Source organism: Gobius niger (assembly GCF_951799975.1).
Source record: "Gobius niger genome assembly, chromosome: 7".
Classification (NCBI taxonomy): domain Eukaryota; kingdom Metazoa; phylum Chordata; class Actinopteri; order Gobiiformes; family Gobiidae; genus Gobius; species Gobius niger.
Genome location: NC_136858.1, coordinates 12088108 through 12108724, shown reverse-complemented (window position 1 = coordinate 12108724; position 20617 = coordinate 12088108). Strand labels below are relative to the sequence as shown.

Here is a 20617-nt window from a genome sequence, read left to right as displayed (position 1 = left end):
AGTCACTGTCACTGAGCCAATCAGGGGGGCTTATCCTCCCACGCCCTGTGAGTCACTGCTGTCACGTGCTCCAGTGGAACAAATGATGAGCGCGAGGAGGGAAGAGCCCGCCCCCGAGAAGCTGTTGCCTTCAGTAACCCTCTGTGATTTTATAATGTACAGTACATACAATAGAACGATGAGAAATGATGTAAAACTAAATGAACACAAATCAAATATCCAAAAATATAATACAATACACACTACACAAGATAAAGACCTTAGCAAACGAACCCCCTGCTTTCTATCGCGGATGATTTTTGATGTTTTTTGGTAAAATAAAAGGTAACGTTGTGTTTTACGAAGTCTTCGGTGTGACATTGAAGCCCGCGCAGGTCCACCCGGCTGAGCTGCCAAATTAGAGGTCATACATTTCCACAAAAACAAGAAAAACGACGCAGGTAAGCCAGTTTATACTTTCATCTGACACTGTAGTCACTCGCTGAAATACAGATTTAGCCCAATCTCGTCCTCAGTTTATTGTCCTGTGTTGCCCTGGAGCAGAGTAGCTTCAGTGCACAGTAGAAAGCTGTCGTGTTAGCTTGGGGGGAAATGTAGCTACTGCTAGACTCAGATCAATGTGTAGCGTCAGGAGCTGCAAAGCCACGACTTTTACCAATAGATTTTCATTGATGTTCATTCAAGCGTCTTCTAATAAAGTAATAACAACGCTGCAGGGCTGGAAAGTGTTCAGCAGCGGATGTGTGAACCGGTTAACCGGGGACGGGGTTGGCTCAGACAGGAGCAGCCTGGAGCCTGTCGTGACCGAACCACCTCCTGTGGGCACGTGAGGCCGGTCATCTCCACTGTTTTAACCATACGTATAGTATTAATGAAACTGAGGAAAATCAAACTATACTTAAAGGAGCTATACCAGATTTTTTTTAAGTTATGGAATGACATGTGTTTAGTCTATGTCTAGTCTCCCTTTATCTTATTGTAAACTCAGACATTTGTGGGGGAAACACTGTAGATCAAATTATAAAGCATTTGTATGAATTTCATGAACTTTCAGGATGTTTTTTTTTAGCATTATTTTGTGAAAGTGACCCTGAAAAGTCACCCTGTACATTGTGCAATGCGCCCATAAACATGTCCCTGTGAAGAATTGGGAGGCTTCAAATATGTTAGGAAGATTAGGGACGTTTGTACCTCAAGCAACATTTGAATTTTGCGGATTCCTCTTTCATTGTTTGAAATGGGGGGGGAAATCAGGTGTAGAGCCTTGTTGTGACACTTTCTCAGATGGGACCTGTCAAGAAGTCAAGTGCTGATGGCATTTGCTGAGTCATCTTAACATTTTTCACATTTTTGTAGTTGCTTTGAATGCTCACACAATCCTCTACTGGCCTCTACAATCCATGTATGCAAAGCTGCTCAAGTATATGCAAATATTAGAAGTGTTTCTATACTGCAGCTTATGAACTTTGCATAAATGAACTCTGGCATTTGTTTCCTTGCTTGTTTGAAGTCAGGAAATGCATCCTCCTGACCTAGAAAAAAAACATTTCTTTCACTTCAGTCACATTCATGTCTTTTCACTTCTGTTGAAACAGCCTTTGTTTTGTTTATCTCATTCTCTCAGGCACCACTGATGAAGAACTTTTTTAGAACAGCTTTACTTGTTTTCTTCTTTGCTCACTCTTATTTGAACCACGAGTTCTCCCTGGATGAGGAGTTGTTTTGATTTACTGATGTTGCCGACCACGTGACTACAATGTGTTCATATTCAACTCTCACTGCACCTATGAATGACTGAACTCCATTGTGTTTCCTAAAAGGGAGCAACAATGTCCGGAGAACTGTCCCGCGACATCAACATCAAGGAGCCGCGATGGGACCAGGGCACGTTCATGGGCCGGGCCAAGCATTTCTTCATGGTGACGGATCCTCGCACTGTCCTGCTGTCCTCTGAGACTTTAGAGGAAGCCAGAGTCATTGTGGAGAATTACAGGTGAGCGATTGGGGAGAAAAAAACATGAGCTACTTGATTGATGCACATTACGGTGTGAAAGCTGATTCCTTGTGTCTCAGAGCTGGGGTCGTTCGGCCCGGGCTGACGGAGGACGAGCTGTGGAAGGCCAAGTACGTGTACGACTCGGCCTTCCACCCGGACACGGGGGAGAAGATGTTTGTGATTGGGCGCATGTCGGCTCAGGTGCCCATGAACATGACCGTCACTGGCTGCATGCTCACGTTTTACAGGTGAGATTAATGATAATGCATTTGTCTCATATCGCGCTTTTCCAGAATTTCGTGCACTATTCAATGACTCCATTCTCGGTGGTGGTAATCGATCTGCGCCATCGGCCCCATCGACCCCATCGACCACCCACACTCACCTACCCACCCACACACACACACACAACCACTACATTCACCAGCATATGTTTTAACACTGCCCTAATCAAGAAAGGTTTATATTAGTTATTACGACTGCTCAGTATATTTCAGTATCCATCTTGTAATCAGAGGTGGGTAGAGTCGCTAAAATATTTACTGAAGTAAAAGTAAAAAAGTTCTTGGAGAAAGGTTTCTTGAGTACTCAGTAACTGTTGGAGCGCAAAAGTCTGATTCTTGTTTCAGTTGTGACATAAAGAAACAAAATTTCTGAGAAAATATCATAAAAACAAATCACTATGATGAATTAATAAAAAAAACAAAAATAGAAATACATATTTTTATGAGTCAAAATAAAGATTTGTCACTTAAAGATTTACTCACAGTGGCATGAGAGAGTAGAAGTAAAATGTTCTGTATGAAAAACAACTTGCAAAAGTTCAATTACTTCAAAAAGTCACTCAAGTAACTACCGTTCTCTGCTTGTAATAGACCACAAAATAGCACAACCTAAAACAAAAACATACGGAAACTTTAAAAAGTTCAATTTTTCTCACCATGCCACATGGTTCAGGCTTGATTTTGTTCTTGTTTCAGTCTTTATTTGAACACAATTTGAACACAATTTGTGTTAAAATACTTAAAATAACTTATTTTTTTTTTACACACTTAAATATACTGTGATGAAATGGTCTGTGAAACATCTCAATAATGTTGTCAGCGCGATATTCAATACAGTTATTATTCCCCCTTTCGTGCTGCGCTGTTAGTTTTACAGAAGTACTGCAGGTCTATACTGTACATCCTGTCTCCCGAGCGTCACTGGCGACTGCATCAAAATGATTTAATCCCTGTGTGGGCAAAATCCTCTTATCAGGGAAAAATGTGCTGAGTACTTCCGCTTAGTCTTATTCAAACTGTGATGGATCAATGGCACGATGTTCACAATAGACCTGTAGATGGTATTTCTGTGGCGGCTTGTTTACTGTGCAATGTCTAATACACAGTAATGTCAGGATACCGAGCATCATGTTTTTTTATACAGTATTATATCCAGAAGCCTTTTTTTTTTACTGTGTCTCTTAGAAACTATTGATGTAAATATGAATACCGTATAAATCAAGAGAAAAAGAAGGTGATTGTATAAAAAAAAAAGAATATTACAATACAATATGAATGTAATACTTAACATGACCACTGAGAGGTGCTAAAGTCCCACATTTAACAGTATCAGTTTTTGGGGTTTTCTCTGTAAAACAAATGTAATATATAGCATTAGTGCACAGTGTTTTACTAAAGCTGCTCTATCTTCGTTAAATATGCCACATTTAAGCACATATTGTTTGATTTTATGGAGTAGACTTTATTTCATCTTTCAAAATGTCTTTTTTTCTTTTCAGGACGACTCCGGCCGTGGTATTCTGGCAGTGGGTCAACCAGTCGTTCAACGCTGTTGTCAACTACACCAACCGCAGCGGAGACGCCCCCATCTCTGTCAAGTACGTCTTCCTTTCAATATCATCGAAAGAGCAGTGGCTATAAATGTTGACGAATGCCACATACTGACTTTTACATTTTTCTACAAGCTCTAAACTCTAAAGAAGTATTTGTACAGTAGAAGTATGCTAACAATGTGTGACTTGTGTGTTCACAGTCAGCTGGGTGTAGCTTATGTCAGTGCTACAACTGGAGCTGTGGTCACCGCCCTGAGCCTTAAGGCCTTAGCATCGGTAATATCAGATATTATCTGAGAAAACGCAGACTTTAGAAGAAAATGTGTTTGCCAACTCTGTTTTGTACCTTTCTTCACAGCGTCTCCCTCCGATTATGAGCCGGTTCGTTCCTTTCTTTGCTGTGGCGGCCGCTAACTGCATCAACATCCCCTTCATGAGACAAAGGTATGATTGTAGGAGTCACTTCGCTGTGTGATGTTGTATCATCTTGTGTTACAAGCAGCAGGGGGCGCCAGTTTTATGGGAGAAACATCACTCATTTTGTCATTCAAGCTGTGGTCACAAGCACAAGGATTTCATTAACAGTGTTGGGGAGAATACTTAAAAATTGTATTTAGTTACTGAATACTGAATACTTAAAATGTATTTTGTAACGTATTATGTTACTATCTAATCAGAGTACTGTATTCTGAATACTTACTGTCACATTGATTGTCATTATATTTATGTATGATTATGGTGCATAACTACAAAAATGAAGACTACGATTGTTGGGACAGCTGTTATAAACTCACTTACCTTTAATGATGAACTCTTTAACTCTCTTGGCAAATGGAGCAGCAGATACAGATCATGTGACACATGTGCAGTGTTTGTATGAACTCTGGCATAAGGCGTTTAAATCTTTATTTTATTCTAGGAGGGAAAACAGCTCGACATTAAATTCTTTCTTAATAATGTTGTGAAAGATGGAGCTAAAATGTAATGATTGATACTGGAATGTGTTCCCTTGATATTTGGAAAATAACTAAATACTCTCAAATGAAAGTGCAACTTTACCAGAATACTACTACTTAAAATGAGTATTCTAAATGCATGTATTTAGTTACTCCCCAACACTGTTAATTAATGTTCCAGTGATCTTCATTTTGAGATCAGTGGAAACCTTTCATTATATTATATTTTATATTTTATGTTTGGCTCTCATTCATTAGTTTCTAGCCTCAAATACAGAATGAGGTTAATCTCATCTCTTCACCTCTGAAGCCTTAAGTTAATCGAGTGCATTTTCTTCAGATCTTTTTCCTCAGCATATTTTTGTCACGTTTTGTCGCTATTTTGACGCTTTTCTCAAGAAGCTTTTAGATTTGGGAAAAGCCAAACTGAAGAAAATGTGCTTGTTTCAGGTGGGGGTTAAGAGGGTATTGATTATTTAAAAGCTCATTCATGACAATTTATTTCACATTTCTGAACAAGAGTAGGTTCAGTGCACGGAATGTTTCTAGTAACTTCCTGTTGAATAGAAGAGTAGAGACTACGTCCTGTCCACATTTTAACGTACATTAAAAATAAAACAAGATTAAAAAGACAGGAAAAAAAATTAAATAAACATCAAGCTGAGTGTTAACATATGTTTGCTTCAAATCAACATTAGCCTTTGGCTTCAAGGTTAAAACTCTTAGGGATGGGCCGAGATCTCGTACCAAAATGTCTCAAGATGTCTCATCATGGTGTAAAGTCATCTTCTGATTTCTTATTTTTTAGAACGGCTGCATTAAAAATATAGGCTTAGTTACTGTAGACAGCTTATGATGCCTAAAGGAATATTTAGACTAAAGTTATCTAACAGTGTGCACTTAATATATTGGTTTGCACCTAAAAAGAAAAATAATTTGTTCATTCGCTTTGGACTGAACCTGCCGACCTGCAGACTGAAAGAACAGAGGCTAATGTCTGCAGTGAACTTAAGGACAGGATTTGGTGAACATTTGTAATAATTGAACAATGATGTTTATAAAGAGTTGTTTATTTAGCACATCATTCTGACATTTGTGCAGTAGATTATATTTGTCCGGTTGGTAATTGTAGAAGGATATGGAGCGTATATTGTACAACGTTACTTCCTGGTTGTTCCTCCGCCGGGATAGGAAGGTTAAGGTCGTCCTGACGCAGAAAGAGCAGCTGAAGCTCCTGTTCCTCACTGCAAAAGGTTCCTCAAGGTCGACCTCATGACGTCGGCCTCAAAGGTTAAGGAAAATAAGAAAGGAGAAAGAAGCTATTGTCTTTTTAATGCAGCCCAGATTTAGGCCATTTATTGCACTTTTTACCACCAGATGCCGCTGTTTAGCAACATACTCTGCATCGACACAGCACAATCAGGGAAAAGAGTCACACACACAGTTAGAGCAGGTGCACACTGAACAAGTGACCCTAGAGCAAAAAACTTCACACATCTTGCCTTCCAGTGTCTGTGTACATTGGTGTATGAATGAGTGTGAATGGGTGAGTGGTTCCTCACTGTAAAGTGTTTCGAGGGCCCAATGTAGGTGCAAAAGCGCTGTATAATTAGAGAGCATTTACCATTGAGATTCATGTTGTATTTTATCTTGACCTTGTGCTCAGGGAGCTGAAGTACGGCATCCCTGTAACCGATGAGAATGGAAACAGGTTAGGGGAGTCGGCCAACGCGGCCCAGCAGGCTATTGCGCAGGTGGTGGTGTCCAGGATTGGAATGGCAGTGCCCGCCATGGGTAAGTCTTACGCAACGCTCGCACATGATTTCACTCACGTAGTGTTTATAGAAGCATTTGTCACAACCTTTGTACTTGTATCTCCACAGCCATTCCCCCAGTTATAATGAACGCACTGGAGAAGAGAGCATTCATGAAGGTAAGGTCGTTGAAGGCCTGTTGGAGAATTCCTCATGTTGGCTATGGGTTGCATGTTTTTGGTCTGACACTTTCATAATGTGTGAGAAAACTCTTTACATGCCCAACATTTTTTCATAATTTAATGGTACTACTACTTATGATTGTCATTTTCTTTTTTCATAAAACCTCTGTTCCTCTTTTCTTCAGCGCTTCCCCTTACTAAACGCTCCTGTACAAGTGGGCCTTGTCGGTCTGTGGTAAGTCATTTGTATCTTAATCTAAAACTGATGACCAGAGAGCCTGGTTAACTCGTTTACAACTAACATTGGATTATTTTTTTTCTTTCAGCCTAGTCTTTGCCACTCCTCTGTGCTGTGCCCTGTTCCCTCAGAAAAGGTACGTCCCAACCCTCTCATTGCTATGTTTTCACAGTATGCGATGGCATGTACTGTTTGTTTTAGGTGGGAGATGGAACAGTGTCGTTGTTAATTTGCAAACTTTCAGGTGTGGTTGTAAAATATAAAGATATTGCAGCCTGTCGGTAAGGATTAGAGCCAACTGATTTTCGTTTGGATATGTCTCATGAAAATGTCAGAATTGATGAAGGAAATGTTTGTGTGTTTTATAAATGAAACCCCTTAGGTTTAATCTATGCTGATAGAGAAGATGTACCAGTTTAAAATAAAAAAAGAATTCGGGCCTGTGCTACTAAATTCTAGATACAGATGGTGTCACGTCATACAAGGGGCGTGGCCTCAATGAGGGGGAAGGATGTATGTTTTGGGAAACAATTTTTCACTCTTTTTAGCTATTTTCTGGCAGAATATAAACGTATTTATCACACACAAATAAAGTCAAGTCAAAATCGGGTGATTATGGATGTTTTTTTTACAGCACATTGTTGAGTAGAAGCAACGGCGTCTCTGGAATTGCCCATATATGGTTATGTTTGAAGCAGTTTAGGGGGAAAACAAAGAGGAGACATCGAAATTTTCTGTAATTACTCAAAAACTACTTAAAATTGCTGCCTTATGAATATAGTTTTCTACCCAATAAATATACGAAGACATGGAGAGGAGCAAAGTAGTTCAACAGCCCATGAATACATAAATGATGGAGGATGCTAACATCACGCTACATGCTAACACTATTGCTATCTACGACCTCTGTTTTTTTTTGCTTCTACAGAACAATCAGCTGTAAAAAAAAAAAAAAAAAAAAAAACACCCACATGGGCCCAATTTAGACTTGACTTTATGTGTGTGATAAATACGTTTATATTCTGCCAGAAAAAAAAAGAAGGAAAAAATGTGTTTCCCAAAACATACTTCCTTCCCCCTCGCCGAGGCCACGCCCCTTTGTATGACGCGACGTCAGTATCTATCATCCATAGAATTATACTAGTAAAAAAAAAAGAATCACATTAGTTAAAAGAATGTTTAAATGAAAACAACCGTGGAACTACTTGTTGAACTTCTGGGTCACACTCTTATTATTTAAATCAACTATTTGGGAGAGTCATGAAAATACCAATGTGCAGACAAGATTGTACTGCAATGAAACGCACAAGAATACTGTACTATAGTTGCATAAAATGCTTAATAAATTGAACAGATTTTTGCACTCAGAAAGACATGATCGTCTCTAAGTGGAATAGACTTATTTGTTGCATATAACACCATTCTAAAAGCAGCCAATTCTGTAGTTTCACTTCTATACATGCGTCTAACTAAAACTGTATTCCTCTGTCTCAGCTCGATGAGTGTGAGCGGGCTGGAAAAGGAGCTTCAGGACAGGATACGAGAGACCAGCCCCGAAACCACCACAGTCTACTTCAACAAGGGCCTGTAGAACTAGCACACATACACGCACAAGCACGCTCATGCATCTACAGCACAAGCACAAGAAAAAGGTCACTCCCATTTTATACATGATGTTATGTTGTTACTGACGATATATGAAGCTGCTGCAGTGGTAAGACTGGATAATGTTGACCAACTGAAAGGATATTTGAAGTTGAGGAAGTAGGTGTACATATTTAAGATTATGAGGAATCTAATTATGATGTTGTGAAGTGTCGTTATGTCTTCCATGCAAAAAGTTTGCCTCATTTATGTTTGGTTCATGTGTAAAACTAAAAGTATTGGAAGCGTCACCATTTCTCTGTCTAACTATATTTCTAAATGTGCAACTGATATGAAATCAAATATTGTTAAAGTTAAATTATTTGTCCCTTTAAATAGAATTCAAGTCTGCCATAAGATAAGGTGTTTTAATTGGTGGGAGCGGGACAAGAGTATGTTGCCGCTTTGCTTTAACTAGCATTGGCCAAACATCATATTTAAGCGCATTAGGTCATAGAAATTAAAAGGAGAAGTGGCGTTCAATCCTAACATATTTGGACGATTAGGAAGCCAGCCGGTCCGGGAAACTTGTCAGCGTTTGTTAGCCTGTTCAATGTATTTTTCCTATAATTGTTAGCATTTAGCCATCAAACATAGCCAATTATGAACGATCCAGATGTTTTCAGCTGTTGTCAATCCATCGACCACATTTAGGTGAGGTTAAAGCCCAGGTAGAAATCAAAACGAATGTACAGACCTTTTGAGATTTTACTTTTAGATAAGAATTGGCGTTTAGGAGTAGCCTCTAAGCTAAATGCTAAATCATATTCAGTTAAATTTGTACATTCTACACATCCATTGACCACTTGACTAAACATCATCTTATAATATGTAAATAATGGATAAACCACAGGAATTATATAAATGTCATACTTTTACATATGACTGCCTTCAACATTAATTAATGGACTGTGAATTTGTAGGAATTTGTAGGAGCAGGCTCAAATAGCTAACTGCGTTTCTGTGATTTCAAAATCTTTTTACGATAACGCACTTAAAAACATGGTTGGTCGTGTGGCTGAACATTAGCAGCGTGCTTGGTATAGTTGCCCGTGTGACTTAGCAACATGTAACCCAGAATGTTCCGCAGTGTGGCTTTAACAACTCAAATGATCCTAATCTGGCAAATATTGATATCGCATGTAGCATTAGCATTGTGATAGCTGTCTGGCTACATGTTAGTTGCTAGCGAAGTATTGCAAGTCAGGTATTTTCTGCTGGTTGTCTAAAATACGGTTAGCGGATCACACCAAAGGCTTAAAACAGAATTTATAAACATCTATTATACTTTTTTAAAAATGTTTTTGGATTCATAAGGTTGTTGGCAATATCCAGTGAAAATATTGTGTGAATAGCTTGCACCTTTTAGAAGTATATTCACCGAGAAATGATGATGCATCCGATGCTAACTTTACCCGCGGCTAGTTGTTGTTTCAAGTAGTTTAACTTTACCACCTCATTTCACACGTACATTGAAGGCTTGTGATATATATATATCTGCTGGCCACATTATTAGGTACACACAATGTAAAATTATCTAAATATTTCTCTTTTAATGTGGTCAGTCAAATTGGCATTAGCATATTTATAGTTGCGTATCAAATAATGTCACCAGAAGTGTATTTTTCTGAATGTACAATTTTGCCTTGTGCGCTATCCTTGTCTGCTTCCCTTTTTGGTTCATTTATGCATTGAAACTAACTGAACAGGTTTGTGTTGACTCATCCCTTTCATAAATTGTTAATCAGCTTCTTAAAAAGTGTACTTACGCTGCTCTTTGCGTTCAAACCGACAATGTGGTGCTAGATACAGTTGTAAGTGAAGTATATGTTACAAAGCACTCTTAGGGCACTGTCTAAGCACGTCCATAGCGTGAGTGATGCAGGCCTTTGATGTGGCCCCTTTACGAAGATATGAACATTTATTCTAAGTGGATTGTGTTATGTTGTGAAGGGCAATGTAATCTGTTTGTGGTTAGTGTTGGTGACAGACAGTTTGTGTGTGTGTTTTTAAATGGACAATACGTACAATTATGGCATCTGTATATTATCTATACGACGTCTAGTTACAACTAATTCCTAGCTATTGATAGATGCAGTTCCATTAGCGTGAAGATACAGGGTTTATGCATCATCTGAAGCACCATTGAGCGGCACAGTGATGGCCTGGTAATAGGATTGAAATAGCATGGCACCTCAAAGTGTAATAACACAGTAATTAAGGTAATTATGAAGTTAATTACACTTGGAAACAGGACACACAAGCTTTAATGGCTTTTTCTGAATAGTCTTGTGAAATTACAATTGCGCTGGTCAAGGTCCACAGTTTGACTTTGGAGAGAGGACAAACTAATACAATAACAGGTACATTTCAAAACATGTGTGTAAAGGTTTAAACTACAGGGTTAGCAGCATTTAAACATACTAAGACCCCACTAATACAGGATATTATTAACACTATACTTCATAAATAATTGCAATTTGCTAATTGCCACCATTCACATTGCTATAATTCCATTGTAAATCCTTCTGTATACTGGTCCTCCACTTGATTCTACTTTCATGTTAATTTGATTAACCCTTACCTAGTGCAAAGACTGTAAATTACCAGGAACCATTGTATTTTCATGATCATTATATGAAAAAGGGCTGCGAAATGCATTATCCCCCTTTATTTTGAGTTAAGGGGCCATTTCTATCCTGTTACATGCATTATTACTGTGCTGTAAAGTGCGATCCATAACCAGCTTTTTACATCAGCCCAAATACAATATATTTGAGACCTAGCTGTTAGTTTAGTAAAATGCTAGATTTTACTGAGGGTGGAGTCCACCTGTAGAGTATGAATGGATAGTTTATTATATACTTGTACAAAATAAATGTCTATATAAAAATCAGATCTATCGACCTGTATGCACTTGTAGGTAAGATTATATTTTGAAGGAGTGTCTATTATGGCCCTAAACGTAACATTAAATGTTAATGCTGCTTGAATTCTATGATGCAATAGTTCAACTTTTTGTTTGTTACCAGGAAAGATTGTATGGTCTGCTTACAGACGTCACGAGCAAAACTGGATGTCGACTTATTTTGAGTGTGGATACTGCCCAGTACTCTGTTACATTATGTTGGACATGATTGTCTTGAAACCCCTTATGACATGTAAAGAAATGATCGGAAATATTGCAAAAAGACAAACTTCCAATGAGGGGTATTTTGATTATTTGCACGAAGGAACTGGTGCAGAGTATATGACAACATGACTGTCATTAAAAGGGACTCCTATTATTAGAAGTCTCGCCTAATAAATATGCAGTATGTCTGATAAACATCTGGGTTTCTGAAAACTTACACATTTTTACTTTATATGTATATTTCCCTGCAGTTTTATTTTCTGTATGACTTAAAGCCACCCTGCGGATCATTCCAGGTATAAATGTTACTAAACTACCAAAACTGAACAGTCAATGCTATATTTGTGATTGGCCATGTATGCTATCTTTACCTTTGGTAAAATGTTTCGTAGTATGGCTTTAAGGATTTTTCTTACAATCTGGGTATTGGGTGTATAATTGTGTTTGATTTAAATGTGTAAAATGCTCTACTAATCTGCTAATTCTACTAAACACTTTGATTGTTAAACCAAACTATAACAATACCAAACGCCATTGTTTTGTTGCTGTGTTTACTAAGTACTTATTTAGCTTGCATTTGCTTTAAATGTACGACTGCACTATTGTTGATATTTGTGTTACTGTTTAAATGCCTCATTCTTTTTTGTAAAGACGCGTACGCCGTAAACCGCGCCCCCGCAAATTCTCATTGAACAACACTGTTAGTGGGGCTTTTCAGTCAGTTCAGAACTTCTGTTTGTGTTATTTTAGGTTTTTAGAGCATGGTTATGGCAGAACTTGGCTAGGATAAAGAAGGTGCCGTTTAACCTGAAATATTATGCAGAATATGACAATTTTCTTTAACGTCTCCAAAGGGATCGGTGTCATTCACACCAAATATGATTTCCGAATTCAATTTGCCAGAGGAACTGAAGAGACTTTGCACCAAAGACGGTATAAGGATGAGAGAATATTTCAAAACTTTAGCCTTTACTTTAGGAAATTGGCCATATATTTTTATTATTTATGCAAAAAATGCCACCAAATGACACGCAATCATAAATGATTGTCATATGATGCAGCACTGCCACTGTTCATGTTACGGCGTTTACGTGTCACTACGTCAGACAATCTGTCCTGGTTACTCCAAATGAATGTGTTCATTATTTCAGTACAGCCCCACATGTAGACATGTCAGTATTGTGCAGTGTATCCTTTTTGTATTGTGTTGGGATATTTCCATGTAAAAGGTATTTTCTCTGAGCAGTTGAATAAAATATGGAAAAATGCTTTAAATGTTGTGTGTGTGTGTTCTTGATGTCTGAAGATATAAAACATTGATTTTGAATTAAAAATGTGTTAAATTGCCAAGTGAGAACCAGCTCTAGCATGTCCAGAGCTGGTTCTCACTTGGCAATATAACACATTTTCATTTGCATTCTTTAACGGAAAATATGCCACTAAGAAAATGTTCCCCAGAATGTACACTCACTTGAATTTGTTTTTTCCTTATGGTATTTGTTCATACCATGTTGCTTTCTTAGATCGTTTCCTTCTTCCTAGTCAGTAAAATACATACAAGGTAGAATAGCAATGGGTTAAGTGAGGGTGGCTTCCCAGAAGTGTTCATTGCAGGCTAACTGAAGCTCGTTCATGCTAGCAGTTTGGCTGGGTTTTTGGAGCCAGCTCATTTGGAATAGTGCAAAAATAATAGTACAACAGATGGAGGGAAGAATGAAAAGCCTGTGTAATAATGACTAAAAGTTTCAATTTCAATGAAAAGTTCATTAGAGGAAAGAACCTATGGAGCCTGCGCCCATTTCCTATTGAGCAACATCCATGTTTTTCACAGCCTCTGGTAAAATTATGTAAATTCTCAATCGAACTGGTGGTTAATTCAACCTTTTAAAAATATAAACCAACCAACTGGTGTACAGTGTTGTATTGCAATGCTGTCATGGAAACTCTGGTGTCTTTTTTTTAATGTTAAATAAGGGGTCCCAGTTCCCCAAAGGTTTGAGAATCTCTGCTATTAGAGAAGATGGTAGAGTTGAGTAGACCAAAAATATAAAGTATGCTCCTTTCCAATTATTTGATGTAATGTGAAGTTACTGCGTTTTTCCTCTTTCGTACGAGTTTATCACGTTTCTTTGCTGACCTCTTGTGGCCGGCATAAGTTACTTTCACCCCACAACCTAATTTGGAGACATTTCACCGACCCTTACAAAAAACTCAAAACCAGTCAATTGTTGTCATGCATCTTCTGTCTGTGTACAACAGTTTTATTTATTTGCTACTTAGTTTGAACAGTGGCAAATTTATGAAGAATGGACAAGAAAAAGGATGGAATTACAATATTGTTGCTTGTATTTTACAGAATAAGGAGAATTGGACCCATATACTCATCATGGCCCATTTAGCCAGTTTCCAAAAAGGAAGTTTAAATAACAAATCACAAATGTCTAACCATGTCATATTTTTTTGCTAAATCTTAAATATAATTCTGAAAACTTTTTAACTTGCCATATGCACACACAACCAAGCACTACAAATAAAACATTGTGGTTGTAATGTAATTTATTCAATTCACGGTTGTGGTTTTACAAAGAGGAACAAAAGACACATCACACTATCACATAAAGCAGCTAGTTTCCCCAAAGTAGCACAAGTCGTTTGCTCTGTGTGTCCGAGCATCAAACCAGCTCCTCTACGGAAGAGTTTAGAGACAAGTTGTCATTAAAACACACTAGACCAAAGCTTCTGCTGCTGTGAAAGACACTACCGGGAAATACGAGCGGGACGACACTATCTAGACATAAATCGCTAACAGGCAGATGCATAGATTATCGACATTAAAGTGTAAAACTTCCAGTGTACCATTCTGCTGAGGTAATGATTTGCGATTTTAGTTTTACAATTCACAGCTTCGTGTTAACAGTAAAGTTGCGTGACAGAAAAATATTGTATTTTTTCTTGTTGAAATAAGCTTTCTATTGATGGAAAATATTTAAACATGCGTCGTTTGTCATATGTGCTGAAAATACTACACAATCTCCCTTTTTTTTTTTTTCTAATTCCCTTTAACAATGAATACAATTATTGCTCTGGTACGATTAGCTTCACAGCCTCCAGGACGTCTGCGATGTCGACTTTATCGCCGAATTCTTTCTCCCTGTGTTCAAGTAGGATTCCCTGCAAAACAAAGAACCGTGTTTAAGAAGTTCAAGAGTTGAAAATATGCTCGGATCCAAAACCTGATACACAAACTCACAGTGCTGCTCTTAATGTCATGTGGACTGAATAAACCCCTTTATAAACCCGTTTTACCCAGGGACAAGTGCTTCTGCTATTAGCGCTACGATGCAGATGCGAGACTTGTTACAGTTTGCCGATGTCAGGGGTAGGCAACGTCTGGCCCGGGGGCCAAATCCGGCCCTCTTGCATAGAACCATTGGCCCTCAAGAGGATTTTGAGAAATAACTTTACACAAATCAGAGGTACTTTAACCAGTAGAGTTTAACCCCTTAACCCCTGCCTTAACCGAGCACATTTTCTCCAGTTTGGCATTACCCAAATCTAAAAAGCCTCTCGATTGGAGCTTACAGCCTATAGGAGTAACGCCTCATTTGAAAGCCAAGACCGTCAAAACTGATCTACGATTTTTCCTCACGTTGCCGCTGCGTTGTCTTCACTTTTTTTATGCATGTTTGTTGCATTCTGTTGCTTTTTCATCACTTTTTTGTCGTCCATTTTTGTCGATCTTTTGATGCTTTTTTCCCCCCCCAAGAAGCTTTTTAGATTTGGGAAAGGTCGAACTGGAGAAAATCTGTTCGCTTAAGGGGTTAAGTACTGTAAAAAATGTGAGAAATACTTTCAATTACTTAAACATTTCCAAACAGAACACCAAATTAATGTAATATATTAAGCACCGTACTGGCATGTGTAAGGTTTACTTTTGGCAAAAATTGTCAGGTTTGGCCCTTGGTCTTTTTTACAATGAAGAAAATCAGCCCTCGACCGAGCAAACTTGCCTACCCCTGCACTATCAAGTAGAACGGCAGCTAAGATTTTTTTTTTTTAACCACTGATAAATACTTGGTTTGTTGAAAGCACACAAATATGAGTATATAATATATAGTAAATGTACTATGCCATTAGAGGACCTCATGATGAAGCATAAATGAAATAGAAGATTTTTGCACAGTAGACTTAATCACAGTTCTTTTGCATCTTAATCTCTTGCATGTTAGTCAATGTAATGTATTCTCCAATCAAAGGTTCTCAATTATTGAAATGAATAAAAAAAAGTAAACAAACATAACAGATAAGACTGTAATAGATTGTTTGTTTTTATTCACTACTACTTTAATAGTAAATTCAACAGCAAAACGTTGCCATGCTCTCCTCCTCGATTTGGCATGGCTTTTTTTAAACAAAAACATATAAACAGAATGAAATGTAAACACAAGGTGATACAGCGTTCTTTTAAATATGACGTATTAAAGGCACACGTACCTGATTCCCTGGCCCAATGACAAACACTCCTCCCAGGATGAAGCCCTCTCCGTTCATGTTGCCCTCGTAACCGGACCTCCACGCACGCACAAAGTTTTGCCACACCCCCAGACGAATGAAGCCCAGCCCCCCCATCCTCCTCTGCAGCGGCCCGTAGAAGTGCTTCTGCAATTTCACAAGCAAGATCATTTTAGAGACAACATCAGAGAGCGGGGTGGGATTTGGAGGCATTCGACTAAAAGGCCTCATGAGTTTTCTGAGTGGTCAAATGCAATAACTTGGAAGAGGTAAAAGACTGATTGGTTTCCTTTACAGAGCTCACAAACCTATGTCATAAAATGTTCAACTTTGGGGAATTGTCCACAAAAGCCAGGAATGTCCATACAAAGGCAAGATTCAAGATCCTCCAAGATCCTAGTTACTGAGGACATTACGTCACCTAAATCTTACATCCTTCGTTATTTGGGTTTGGATTTAGTTCAATGACGTTCTTGAATTACCTGTTCATCGATGTAAATGTCCCCGGCGAAGTGCGGTCTGAAGTCCTGGAGTTCCGTGCCGATGTCCTCCTTCACCACGGCGACCAGAGGGACCCCGCGCTCCTCAAGCAGGGGCTTCAGAGAGGACAGCTCAGCGGCCTCCTGCACAGGCGACCCATCATCATGACATGACCTGTAGGGCGCTTACTTAGGGTTTAGTCGCTACTATGCTGTTGGGCGTTACCTCTCTGCACAAAAATCATCCAGGCCGCCGGACGGCCATCACCACGGCCCCGCTTTTCTCCCACAGCGCGCCTGCTTTGATCAATTTGCTCTCTGCGGAGAACAATTCAGACGCTGATTTTTGTGTTGACAACGCGGGAGAGGTTTTCTTCGGATGGCAAGGGGTGCCTAAACGTTTGTATACCACTAAAATGCCTCAAGTCAAGTTAAGAAACACATACCAAGATTATTTCTACAGGCAAAATCAAACCCTCAGATCAGAAGTGTATAAACATTTCATTACGACAGAAGGCAAAGCGATGTATTAAACATCATCTCACCATCTGTTGTCGGGCTCAGATCGGCGTCCGCCAGATAGTCTACAGATGCCTTGGCCACTTTGGGCAGGCACATGTCGGTGTTGGCCAGAAAGATCCCAGCGATGGCCGCTCCCACAGCCCCCAGACCCAAGGACCACATGCCCATCGTCAGCAGCTCCCCGTCCAGTCCAAACACTGCAGGGAGAACACAAGATAAAACATAAACAACCATGTAAGATACGAAGACGTTATACAGCATTGCATCTACTTTTGGTCTTTTGTCTTTCTATCCCTCCTCCACTGAGCGCCTCAGAGTCTTCACGATGCTGCGTCTAATGTCCGCAACAGAAAACTCCTTAAAAACAGGAACAAGACGCAACTTGATGTCTGGTTTTAACGCTGGGTGAGGAGCCTACACTGATGAGATAAGCGTCAGAGTCTCTGCGAGCAGGATGTGAGCCGCCCATCACTCAGCTATTTTTGGTCTACACCAAAAAAATAAAAAATAATGAAACTATATTGTACTGTATTGCAGGGTTGAACAATTAATCGCAATTGAGCCAAAATTGCAATTTCAATGACATGCTTTTGTCTAGGCAGTCGAATGTCCTTTAGAAATAAATAAAAATGTTTTGGCTCCATGGTTCTGATAAAACCTGCTAACCCTGTTGGTGTTTTAGTGTTGAAGCTAAAGGCTAACCTCGCGTTAATGTTTATTTCTGTTAAAGGTTTTTATTTAACAAAAAGTTAGCCACAATATTCCGTCCACTGTTAGCGTGGTGCAGGCCAAAAATTGTTACAAACTTCAACATACATAAGCAATGGCTACAAATAGGGCTGCAACTAACGATTGGTAATCGATTAATCTACCGATCATTTTTGCGATTAATCGATTAATCGCTTGGGAGTGAAAGGTGCATGGAAATGGTATCACATAGAGCTAAAGTGGCGCCGCTTGAGGTTATGATGATGGAGTAAACTTAAAGTAAACATTTGTAGGAGGCTCTTTGTGCTAATTCTGCTTTCTGATTGGACGAGACAGATATTTATGAAATTTACAATGTACAAAACACTGCAGACCCTAACTTTAAAAACAAAGTAGGTTTTCATCTAAAATACATAATTGTCATGTCTTTTTTGCTCTATTTTTTTCTGTGTTTACTAGAAAACAATTAATCAATTACTGAAATAGTTGACAACTATTTTAGTAATCAATTAGTTGTCGATTGTTGTTTCAGGCCTAGCTACAAAATCTCCAAGCTAACAAACTAATCCAAAAGATTGTCCGTCTCGAAACATTGACAAAAGCAGCATCACCGCCTTCTGTGTGGCAAAGGAGGGCAACCATCTGATAGCGGCCCACATTCCCCCACATCAGATACAGTACTATGACTGAGAAAACATTTCCAGAGAGCTCCAACTTTCTTGTGTTAGTAAAAGCAAGCACGTCACTCTCAATAGGGTTGCACAAAAAATTGCAGACTAATTACACAGAGAACACAATCTTGACAAATTGCACATACAAAATCCAATACAGGCAACTTGCACTTTGATATTATTCCAAAACCGTGCAGCCTTATTCCAAATAACACAAGCCTACTGGTTCATTTGAAGACTTCGGGCCATTTGATACAAAATACAGTGAGACTCCAGCTTCTGTGCTGTGAGTAATCAAACGTGTCTTGCCTGTGGTGGGCTTGTGTGGGTCGGCACTGGCTCTGGCTTGGCTTGAATGAAAGTGGGCCACCTGTGCTCTTAATAAAGTGGGGGGCACTTTGGAGAAGCCGATGCCCCCCGAGCACAAGGCCGAACAGGGAATAGACCCTCTCCACAAAGTGCACCGGGACAATGCCAACATGGGACCCTCTGACTATAGCTTCAAGACAAGCTGAAAGACAAGAGAAACAGGTGCCGTCATCTGCTGTTGCCATCGCATCCAGTCATTAAAACCGAAAGTGACAGAACAGATTTCAAACTTTTGACAAGGGCTTTGGAAGAACATCTAATTCTGCAATGTTGACCTATGCGCAAGTTATAGGTTTTGATTGCTTTTAACTTGCTCTATAATTTAGATCAAGCGGATCCTCGCCATTTAAGGAGTGTTTATTTTATTTATTTAACCAGGAAAGTCCCACTGAATCGCTTTTGCAGGAGAGTCCTTTTTATGGTAGGGGAAACTGGAGCAGAACAAGCAAACTCCACACAGAGAGGCCCCGTCCAGGTGGGAATCGAACTCGGGACCTTCTTGCTGTGAAGCGCGAGCACTAACAACTGCACCACCATGCTGCCCAAGTAGCCTTTTGATCATAATATTTTTTGTATGGAAGAGGCCCAAAATAATGATGTTAAAAAGTGAATTGTTGAATGGTATTTATTATATAAAATGTATGATTTAAAGATGATCATTTCAATGGCGCACCTCTGCCAAGTCTGGAGCCAATTAACAAATCTATCGTGTCAACCACATGATCAACCGTTGGCACAACCTTTTTACTTTTCTACCGCTACTTTTATTGTTTAAAAGCAATATTTTGTTCCCCTTTACTTAATAAATATATGAAAAAGTAATTAAAAAATTAAATCAATTTTATATAAACTGTGCGTACATGACGTAAGAGTACTATCCATGTGCGCGTGTCTTTCGATGAAAACTAAAAGAACAGGTGCAACTAATGACACACAGATGACCCGAGAGGACGACAGGACAGGTGAAAGGATGACCTGAGAGGACAGGTCAAATGATGGTGTTGTTTATGACATGTTTTTTTTTTTTTTTACACAGGCTTATATACCGAAGGATGTTCTTACATAAGTTATGACGGTTAAAGTTGAATGACAAATCATCACCTTTGAACGCTAAGCTTCGGCCAAGCCTCTCAGAACCTGCCCTAACCTGATTACAAGAGCCACTTAGTGCTACATTAGCATGCTGCTTCTCGATTATAATTCATTATCTAGTTCGTTATACCACGTGAATAATGACAAAAGACACTCCATTATTTCAATAGTAAGCAGTTACATAATATTGCATATTTCCACTCCCCTCCTGCCCGTCTGTGTCATTGTCAGTGCTATTTGTACTGGTTAGCTGATGCTAACTTAGCCATAGCCTCCCCGCGGAGTCGCCGCACAGCTCAGGAAAGGCTTTAACAAGAGGTCTTTTGAGGAAAAACGCGAGAGAGCAGTTTCGCAATAAATTACTCACCAGAATCAATGAAAGTTCAACTAACTCCTCCGGTTCTTCTCAACAGGGGAGGGCGCACTGTACAGGCGGACTGAAGGAGCCAGCACAGGACGACTAATCGCACAAGAGCTGTACCTTGTCGTACACAGGAATGTGCCGCAGGACAAAACCTACTGTC

At 39.2% G+C, this 20617-nt stretch overlaps 2 protein-coding genes across 3 annotated transcripts; one reads left to right on the top strand and one right to left on the bottom strand.

Moving 5' to 3' along the window:
* Window positions 1–359: 359 nt before the first annotated feature.
* Window positions 360–8900, top strand: sfxn3 (sideroflexin 3). The gene is made up of 11 exons (XM_079560048.1): window positions 360–440; window positions 1821–1993; window positions 2074–2244; window positions 3780–3878; window positions 4034–4109; window positions 4192–4277; window positions 6456–6583; window positions 6673–6722; window positions 6911–6960; window positions 7052–7099; window positions 8458–8900. The coding sequence occupies exons 2-11, from the start codon at window positions 1830–1832 to the stop codon at window positions 8552–8554; spliced, it is 969 nt and encodes a 322-aa protein (XP_079416174.1). The 5' UTR covers window positions 360–440; window positions 1821–1829; the 3' UTR covers window positions 8555–8900.
* A 5367-nt stretch (window positions 8901–14267) lies between these two features.
* selenou1a (selenoprotein U 1a) lies at window positions 14268–20571 on the bottom strand. Of its 2 annotated transcripts, XM_079560031.1 has the most exons (7): window positions 20461–20571; window positions 18942–19143; window positions 17277–17450; window positions 16958–17049; window positions 16735–16875; window positions 16235–16399; window positions 14268–14911 (listed from the first exon to the last, which is right to left on the bottom strand). In XM_079560031.1, exons 2-7 carry the CDS (start codon window positions 19111–19113, stop codon window positions 14816–14818), a joined length of 840 nt encoding a protein of 279 aa, XP_079416157.1. In that variant the 5' UTR covers window positions 19114–19143; window positions 20461–20571; the 3' UTR covers window positions 14268–14815. The 2 variants fall into 2 exon arrangements, with proteins under 2 accessions (XP_079416157.1, XP_079416156.1); XM_079560030.1 differs by lacking the exon at window positions 18942–19143 and having other exon boundaries at window positions 14270–14911.
* Window positions 20572–20617: the final 46 nt, after the last annotated feature.